General features: G+C 43.5%; 1 protein-coding gene across 1 annotated transcript; it reads right to left on the reverse strand.

The window, feature by feature from the left end:
• Positions 1 to 6,804: 6,804 nt before the first annotated feature.
• Positions 6,805 to 9,436, reverse strand: LOC118515207. Its single transcript, XM_036061902.1, has 2 exons — positions 8,490 to 9,436; positions 6,805 to 7,214 (listed from the first exon to the last, which is right to left on the reverse strand). The coding sequence occupies exons 1-2, from the start codon at positions 9,147 to 9,149 to the stop codon at positions 6,825 to 6,827; spliced, it is 1,050 nt and encodes a 349-aa protein (XP_035917795.1). The 5' UTR covers positions 9,150 to 9,436; the 3' UTR covers positions 6,805 to 6,824.
• Between the last annotated feature and the right edge of the window lie 792 nt (positions 9,437 to 10,228).

The following is a 10,228-nucleotide window of genomic DNA, read 5'->3' on the forward strand; positions in this document are numbered from 1 at the left end:
AAAGATTTTAACCCAGTTTTGGGGGGAAATAGGGCACGTATAGAGCATATTTGTTGCATAGATTTGAAGCTATAGAGTGAATTATTTTTCTTACACCGTACGACAAGGTCCATTAATAGATGTATATATATATATATATATATATATATATATATATATATATATATATATATATATATATATATATATATATATATATATATATAATGATATATCTATATATAGTGTTAACAAAATTTAAAATTTTGTCAACGTCCGACAATTATCGTTTTTTTCGGAGGATTCGTGTTTGCGTGATTTCACGGTAGATGGCGGGCCTGACAAACTGTGGGCACGAATAAGCACGAAGCCTCGTAGGGAATTGCCAGCGTGGCAGGGTCGACGAACGAAGGAAGAAAAAAAAAGTATAAAAAGGGCTAGCTACGAAAACGGAGAAAAAAATCAACCCACGAAACGCTACGAATCTGACTAATTTTTTAACTCGTCGTACTCGTCGTACTCGTCGTACTCGCCGTACTCGCCGTACTCGAAGTATTTGTACTAATAAACGTGTTAAAAGAAGTGGAGTGTAAGAGTTTCGGATAAGGGTTGAACGAATTGAGAAATTCGTGTCGCGCTGTTGCGATTCGCAACATATAGATATATCTATATATATATATATATATATATATATATATATATATATATATATATATATATATATATATATATATATATATATATATATATATATATATATATATAAATATATACATCAATTAATGGACCTTGTCGTACGGTGTAAGAAAAATAATTCACTTTATAGCTTCAAATCTATGCAACAAATATGCTCTATACGTGCCCTATTTCCCCCCAAAACTGGGTTAAAATCTTTCTAGTGAATCAGCCTGCTCAATTGGATCTTGTGTGTGGTAGGGTATGGTGGTACGGTTCGACTCCTGGAGATGGTAAGCGTCCAGAAAATTTACAGCATTTTCTCCCTCTTACTAATTATCTGTTTGACATATACCGCAACATTTTTTTCCGGATATTAATTTCCTTCCACTAATTACGAAAAATTCACTAGTAAGCACCGTGAAAGCTTGGAATCAACACCCCCCACCGGACGGATTGTTTTCCCACAAGCATTTGACAACAATGTGCATGTAACACAACCAGTGGAGTCCGTGTTGAAATGTTTGAAACGTTTCGCAAAGGAAAAGGATTTATCCCTGGCAGAAAAAAGAAAACAAAATGGCGACGTAAAAGAAGAACTCATGGCGGCAAGGTGTACTCCGTTTGCGCCGGAATATTTTTTGCCTGGTCGCGCAGTTACATTGTAACGGAACCGGTTTGAAGGTATGTCAACGCGAGCTGTCAAATGGAACCGTTTGCCGTGCGGATTTTTGAAGTGTCACATTTCGAAAAATCTTAGTAGGCATGGAAATTGTATGCCGTAGACGGTGAGCCCCGCCGAACTGAAACTATATTACGTAATCGAGCCTTTCGAGAAGCTGAACGCACGGACCTCCACGCCGATAAAATCCATAGAAAATCCGGCCCAAATGGAACGCACGGCCGTCCTGTAGGACAGTTCAACGGGGGAGGATACAACCCCGCTGCAGGCAACGGTCGTGGTGCCCGTGGTGCCCGTGGAAACGGACGAAAAACTGGAGGTTGCTGGTAAGTGGAACGTGAAGTGATGAAGGATGCAATAATGTCGTTCGGTTCTTTCGTTCCTTTCGTTTACGGCGCGCCCCGCTAGAGGACAACTCCACGCTGAAGGCAATCGTCGTGCCTGAGGGAAATGCACCGGCTCAACCGGACCAGGCTGCTGGTAGCTAGAATGGCGAAATGTGTGCGCGATCCGGTAATACCGATGCTAGCTCGCTCGTCTTCTTCTGCTTTTTCTTGAAAGGTGCTGTGCCTGCTTTAGTGGATGACGGCATGGAAATGGACGACGCTCCGGCAGACGATACGCTGGTGAACGATTCACTTGATGATGAGCTGTCTTGAATGCTCAACCAATCATGGAAATCCAGGCGCCCTGCTATTTCGGGTAACACTCTGGGCATGATCTCGAAATCGATGATAAGCGCTAGTGATGAGGACACCCCGGCCGACAATTGGCCGCCAAATACACCCAAGCAAAGGCGTCAGGTATCGTTCGATGATGGACCGGTAAAACATCCTCCCCCACAGGGCCCATCGTCGGATAAGTCCGATGATGACAATAGTTCTTTCTGGTCGTGCTTCCGTCGCAGACAGAAGTCGCCGAAATCTCCCGAGCCGGGGCCATCGGGGCTGCAGAAACGGCGCTCACCAATACCCGCAATGGATGCCAACAAGGATGATGAGTAATGACGGGGCTCGAAGTTAAATCTAAGATTCCGAACGAACTATCAGTTCTTATTTCGTTAATTAACAAAAATACATCAATCATTGTTTGTAGATGTTGATCTGCAGCATATGAACATTGTTGCGCGTTGTTGCGTGTTCTTCTTGGGCACATTACTACAAGCTGACGCTTTCTGCTTGGTTTGATTTGGAGCTGTTCAGCAAAGGGTAGTGTTGCGCCTATGAGTAGGCAACCCGATTAACATGAATTTAATGTAAGTATATTTGTATAGTTCAGGTTTAGGATAGGCAATAGTATTAGTGGAATATTGTAACTAAATAGGTGAGAATACATTTGTAATTTAAGTCTGAAGGTAAACCCCAAGCGAGTCACAGCAACGATCCGAAAGAACCAGTAAAGCTATCGAACATTTGGTCCTTCGAACCGGATAGTAGTAAATTGTAGTCAGGAAGCCGTGTGTGTATAAGAAGAGTGGTGTGGTCGAACCTTCGGTAGAAAATCGTTGTACTTAAATCAATGACGGACATTTATCGTCTGCTTGTGTGTATGTGACTCTTGTAAGGAGGCAAGGATTTACCAATTAGGAGACCAACGGATAAACGGAATACATTTTGTGTTGTAAATTGTGAAAAGGGACATGAACTTTAGACTGTTGGAGAAAACACAAAAGTACAATATTAACAACAGTGTGCTGCGTAAACAAAATAAGGCGCGTCGTGTGCATATGCAAATCAATTAGAGTGTGCGATCGCTTAGCGTCGTTTCGAGTTGGGTAAAAAAGAGTACGCCGACCCAAGTGGTAATGTGTGTGCGAAAGATGGCGTCGAGTCGGTCAGCAACCTTAGTGAACCATCGCGCGTAGATAATTTGGGCGCGTAAGATTGGCGTCTCTTGTTGATTACCGGATTAGTGGACAATTGGAATAGTCAGTGCGTTGAGCGAACAAATCAAAAGAGCGTGAGTTAACAAACGTCCAAAACAAGACGATCACGTTCAAGCGATCCTTCACTTCCGCCGTCCTAAACAAATAATTATTCATATTCCGAGATAAAACCGTTATCGCCGTCGACCCTCGGACCATCAACGATCCTTCGCTTACCTGTTCTTGTTGTTTTTCGTTCCTTCCACATCCTTCCTTCCCGACCCAAAATATTTTGTAAAATCTTAGAAAATAAACCACTCTACGTCTAACCGCAAACTGAAACGGTCATAGTTCTCTGCTCCGCAAGATCACGTCCGAACGTCGTAACCCGATAGAAAATCTTTCCAAAAAGTTAACTGGCGCCCGAAATGGGACCTCCAAGTCTAAAAGTGAGGTGATATAAAGTTATAAGAAACCTGCACGACGACAACGAGGAAGACGTCATCGTGACCAGCAATTCGTGGACAAGTCTCCCGAACAGACGCCGAAGGGTCCTCAGTAGGCAGTGCCAAACCGGATCAACCCAGAACATCGAGCATCGGTCATCGGACGCAGCATGAGTTTCAACATTGGCGCAGCATTGTTGATCGTATCGTGAGTCACAAATTATTATTCATAAGTGAGGAAATTAAAATGAAAGTTAAATTTTATAGAAATCAGTTAAATCAGTGTTAAGATCAGTGAAAAAAGTGAAAAGGGAACAAAAATTAATATTATTGTCATATGGTGGACGATAGGAAAGATAGAAGGTTTAATTGTTTCGAAAAAAATAGAATGACTACTTCTGCACCTTCTAGTACTATGAGCTATGACGAGTTTGTTAGCATTGGAAAAATTCTCGACTATGTACGAGATCTCCCAACCTTTGAAGAGAAGGCGAATGAATTAATGGCGTGGGTCATGGAAGTAGAAAAGGTTCTACATATGTACGCTAGAGTCCCACGAGATTGCACCTTTTTTCATATAATCGAAGGAACAATAAGGAAAAAAATTAAAGGCGAAGCAGCCGAAGTTATTAATACCAATGGAATAGCTGGTGATTGGTCATCCATTAAAAGCACTCTTTTGCTCTACTATAAAGACAAAAGAGAACTGAAAACACTTGATCACGAACTTACTGGGATCAGTAAAAAAGCAACAGAGCCATTAAGCAGCTACTTCAGTCGTGTTAACGATTTGCAAAGTGCAATTATAACCCAAATATACACCGACCCGAAGTACTCTATCAATGCTGAAGCACACGCTTCTTACTTTAGAGAGAAAGCGTTAGATTGCTTCATTAGAGGTCTAGAAAGTCCTCTTTGCTTTTTATTAAAAAATAATAGTCCACCCAACTTAAATGCTGCTTTCAATTATTGCCTAGAATACTGCAATATGAACATGAGATCGGCACCATTTAAGGGTGAGACTCGTTCGAATCAAATACCTAGACCAAGAGATCTACACGTACCATCTCCCCAGCGGCACAGTTACCATAACAATAATGTGCATCAAACACCACCACTACCCCCAAGATATCGAAACTTCCAAGGAAACCATTATCAACAGAGGAATCATTTTCCTACAACTACCTATAATCAACCTGGTCCAAGTCAACCTCGATACAATCTTCCAGAACAGAATCTTAAACCGCAACAGAAAATTAACTATCCTCAACCGATGGAAGTCGATCCATCCCTACGATCGAATGCTATTAATTATGCCAATCGACCGGTATATGACCAAAAAGGAGCTCAATCTTCTCCTTGGCAGCAAAAGCAAACCTATTCAGTGGATGCTCCGCTTGAATATGTCCAAACGGCACCACCATTAAATGAAACAAATCTAACAAGTGTAGCCCCTGCTGTCAGGAACGAACCAGAAACTAATTTTTTAGATTGGTCCGTACTGTGGTGAAACCATTTCTCTCCTACATCACATTGCGGACAACACAAGGAGAATTTCCCTTTTTAATCGACTGTGGATCAAATATCAATTTAATTTCACCCAAATAAGCTTTAGCCTACAAAAAATCTAAACCGTATGATTATTCTAGTGGTACCATTAAAAGTGCTAATGGAAATTTTAAAGTAACCTCAGCAATTGACATAGCATTTTTTGAACCAAAATCAAGCCAGAAGTTTCAATTTGTTATGTATGATTTTCATCCATTCTTTCTTGGCATCATAGGCACCAGTATGCTTAAAACACTCGATGCTAACCTTTATTTCAAAACAGATGTTCTTACAATAATAACGGATGAAGGTTATCCTTTCAAAATACCTTTGCTTACCTATGAAAATAAAAAGGAAAATCATTTACTTAATTTTCGTACCAATCATTTAAATGAAACTAACAGGAAAATGCTGACAGATGTGCTGTGTAGGAATAAGCACGTTTTTCATGAACCAGATTTAGCATTAACCTGCACTACAAATGTCGAATGTACAATAAACACCACCGACAGTATTCCCGTCCATCAAAAAGTGTATCCTTATCCTGCGGCATACACAAGCGAGGTAAACAAACAAATAAAAACTCTTTTAGAAACGGGTATAATTAGACCATCCCGATCAGCTTGGACATCCCCAGTCTGGATAGTACCAAAAAAGGAGGATGCGTCAGGTCAGAAAAAAATTTAGAATGGTAATTGATTATAGAAAGATAAATGAAAAAACTATTACACCGTACGACAAGGTCCATTAATAGATGTATATATATATATATATATATATATATATATATATATATATATATATATATATATATATATATATATATATATATATATATATATATTTAGAATTATTCGTCTACAGGGCCAGACCATTTTGCACGTATATTATTTAAATTACACAAGAGTATTATGCGCTGGTAAAGCGAAGTAAGGTAACTTAGATATCTATACTGATGTTCATAATATCGGTTTTCTTAGTATTGTACGGCTACGATTTCTCCTTCTTCTGGTATGTGTAAATCAATTCTTACTGGTTGCGTTGCGAGTACAAGCGAAAGCTCTCCACCAGACTATGGGGTCGCGTTTAACTAAAAGATTTAAAAAATGCACATTCGTTCGTAAATTCGTACTATGCGAGCAAAAAAGGGGATGGATGGTGGGGGGGGGGGGGGGGGGAGGCGCGGACAACCATATATCGCTATAAATATGATTATTTTATAATTCATTTCTATCCCTAACTCTATCAAGGTTTTGCAGGTTTGTGTGTGTCTGCTTGTTTCGGGCTAGTTGGTAATAGGTAACATGCGACGTAACAGAGACGAAAAGAAAGGAATCGAACACCCTCCGGGGCCCCGACTAACCGGCCAATGGATAAATCATCTGACCGATCCCGACCAGCAGCAAACGGTATCGCCTTCTATTAAGCAAGCCGGGCACGTGTGTAAGATAGTAAAGTATTTGTTTCAATTGCTACCATCCATGAGATAAGCTAGCTAAGATTACGCGAAAGAGAGCGACAGAGAAAAGGAAGCTAGCTATGCGCCGTTACTTCTTAAGGGCACCATCTGGAGACGTTTTCAATGCACCGAGCTTGGATGACTGTTTTCCCGCCTGGAGTGTGGTCCGCTTCAGCGGTGGAATACGACTCGGTGGTGTGTTAGTTTTCTCACCCTTCGGTAGTGGGATTTTCGACATCGGTTTACCATCCGGCGGCTGCCACTGGCACCGCTGGTGGTTTGAGCTTCTGCTTGCTGCCGGGTGGCGTCACGTTGAAGCTTTTTCGTCGCCGAACGTTGAGCGTACGGTTTTGTGGCGAGTGGTTTCGCAACCGGACGATGGATGGGACTGCCGATGGAAGGTTTTGCCGGTGTTCTGCCGGTAATAATGGCGCCACCCTTTGGCAATACTGGTTGCCGAACGCGGGAAACCTTCGTAACGGTTTCCACTACCGGTTTGGCGATTTTGGTCTGTTGCTCTTTCTTCACACTTTTCACATCTTGGATTTTTATGGGTTTAACCTAAAAATAAAAAAAAGTAAATTAATTAATTGATACAATCAGATAAATACTTCCGCGTGCGTGTGTGTGGGTTGGGGTTGTGTGTGGGTTGTGGGATCAGGTAGATAACCCTTCTAATTTCGCATAAGTTCCTGAAATCTTTCTAACCTATCTTTCAACTATAGACGAGCAGAGACAGCCTCAATTTAGAAGGATTTACGAAAGGAAAGCAAAACATTTCAATCTGCAACTAAAGGTGAGACTGTTCTGTTTCTACCGGATAGCTAAAAACTAGATGGAAACTATCAGAGAGGATTTCCAAACGGAAAATCAACCACTGACCAGATCTTCACGATGCGGCAAATCTTGGAGAAGATGGCGGAGCAATAGATCCACTCCTATCATCTCTTCATTGATTTTAAAGCCGCATATGACAGCATAGCAAGGGTAAACTTCTCGACGCAATGAGCACTTTTGGAATGCCGGCCAAGCTTACCAGGCTTGTAAGTATGACAATGGCCAACATCACATGCCAGGTGAAGGTGGATGGAAAACTCTCAGGGCTCTTTGCTACCACCAGGAGAGATTTGCTTGCGCCAGGGAGATGGGCTTACCTGCCTTCACTTCTATCTGGCGCTAGAGAGAGCAATCGGAGGTGGAAGCTTCGGGAACCATCTTGTATAAGTCAGTCCAGATCCACCGACAACCACATTGATATTGAGTTACGCGCAAGGGTACTGGCTGCCAACCGGTCATACTACAGCCTGAAGAAACTTCTCCACTCTAAATACCTGTTGCGACGGATGAAGCTGGGACTGTACCGAGCATTTATAGTCCCAGTACTCACATACGACTCTGAGATATGGACTCTGTCCAAAACTGACGAAACCCTCTGAGCCGCGTTCGAGAGGAAGATGCTATACGAGCTGTACGATGATCTCACCATCGGGGAGCGGATCAGACTCGCCAGGCTGCGGTGGGCTGGTCATGCCATGAGAATGACACTTGACGACCCAACCCGTAAAGTGCTTTTAGGATTTTTGCCCCAAGCCGAGTAAGTAAGTAAGTAGTAAATAACAAGCTAAAACTAGCATTTATACAATCGAAATTGATGGCAGAACCTGTGTAGGGATACTAGAACCTGGAAATTCTCCTTTTGCAGATATTCGAACAACATAATAAATCGAATCGTACTAGTAAAGCTCCAGAGACTGATATACAGATATTACAGGGTGTTAGCGTTTATATAAAGTGTAACAATTCAGCCGGCGTTGGTAGCACTAGCATGCCATTTACCTTGGACTCATCCGCCTCTTTGTTGATGGAAGATTCACGCTGTAACTTTCGCGTCCTCGGTGAGCCGGGATTGGATACGACGCGCACAGGCTTGATTACCCGACTCGTCGCCACCGTCGTCGTCGTCGTTGCCGTCGCCGTTGCCGTCACCACCGTAGTCATTGTCGTGGTTCTCGTGGTCGTCACCACCGGCGTCGTCCGCTCTTCTAAAGGCGCAAGCGAGATGCAATCGATTGAATTAAGCACGACCGGGATGTGCTGCACAAACGGCATCGACATTTGATACAGAATTGATGGTGGTTCTTCGCTCTCCCGATTGCCTTCATCGTCCACAATCAATCCCACCCACGGATCTCCGTGCAGACGATCGTTCAGCGCCAAGGCAATCGTTCCACCCGGCCCCGTTGTTACCTTTTCGCCTATCTTGAACTGTACGCCGGTAACGATCGAACTGCATTCCTCCGGGTTAGTACGCACGTGCCGTTCTTCCAACTGGGACACCAGCTCCTGCGTAAGCCGTTCGACCGACTGAAGCATTCGTTCGGGGTTTTTGTGTTTCGCGTACGTACCCCCATCGATAGTCTCGCTCACGGCCGGTTGCTCCATCATCAGCTCGTCAGACCTGATCAGTATCAGCCTAACGTCGTCATCTGTTGCCATCCGGTGTTGCTGGTAAACGCTTCCACGAAGTCTTCATCCGGTGTCGAGAGTCAACTTCCATTTCTGAAAATCAAACCCACGCACTATCGTCCGGTGCCGCCTATTCGTCGCATTTGTCAGATTCCACAGGTGAAACATGACTGCCTTGTCTACGCCACTTCCGTGCGTGAACCATGAGTTGATGCCTACGTGCGTCCAACGTCCGTTCAGTTTTCCATATATATTCGCACATGGCCGTAGTGTTCGCGTAATGTGATGCTACTCTTTGCTGAACAGCTCCAAATCAAACCAAGCAGAAAACGTCAGCTTGTAGTAATGTACCCAAGAAGAACACGTAACAACGCGCAACAATGTTCATATGCTGCAGATCAACATCTACAAACAATGATTGATGTATTTTTGTTAATTAACGAAACGCGAACAAATAAGAACTGATAGTTCGTTCGGAATCTTAGATTTAACTTCGAGCCCCGTTGGCATCCTTTGCGGGTGTTGGTGGGCGCCGTTTCTGCAGCCCCGATGGCCACGGCTCGGGAGATTTCGGCGACTTCTGTCTGCGACGGAAGCACGACCAGAAAGAACTATTGTCATCATCGGACGAATCCGAAGATTGGCCCGGTGGGGGAGGATGTTTTACCGGTCCATCATCGAACGATACTTGACGCCTTTGCTTGGATGTATTTGGCGGCCATTTGTCGGCCGGGGTGTCCTCATCACTAACGCGTATCATCGATTTCGAGATCATGCCCAGAGTGCTACCTGAAATAGCAGGGCGTCTTGATTTCCATGATTGGTTGAGCATTCAAGACAGCTCATCATCAAGTGAATCGTTCACCAGCGTATCGTCTGCCGGAGCGTCGTCCATTTCCATGCCGTCATCCACTAAAGCAGGCACAGCACCTTTCAAGAAAAAGCAGAAGAAGACGAGCGAGCTAGCATCGGAATTACCGGACCGCGCACACATTTCGCCATTCTAGCTACCAGCAGCCTGGTCCGGTTGAGCCGGTGCATTTCCCTCAGGCACGACGATTGCCTTCAGCGTGGAGTTGTCCTCTAGCGGGGCGCACCGTGAAATAAAG

This window comes from Anopheles stephensi, assembly GCF_013141755.1.
Source record: "Anopheles stephensi strain Indian chromosome Y unlocalized genomic scaffold, UCI_ANSTEP_V1.0 chrY32, whole genome shotgun sequence".
Lineage (NCBI taxonomy): Eukaryota > Metazoa > Arthropoda > Insecta > Diptera > Culicidae > Anopheles > Anopheles stephensi.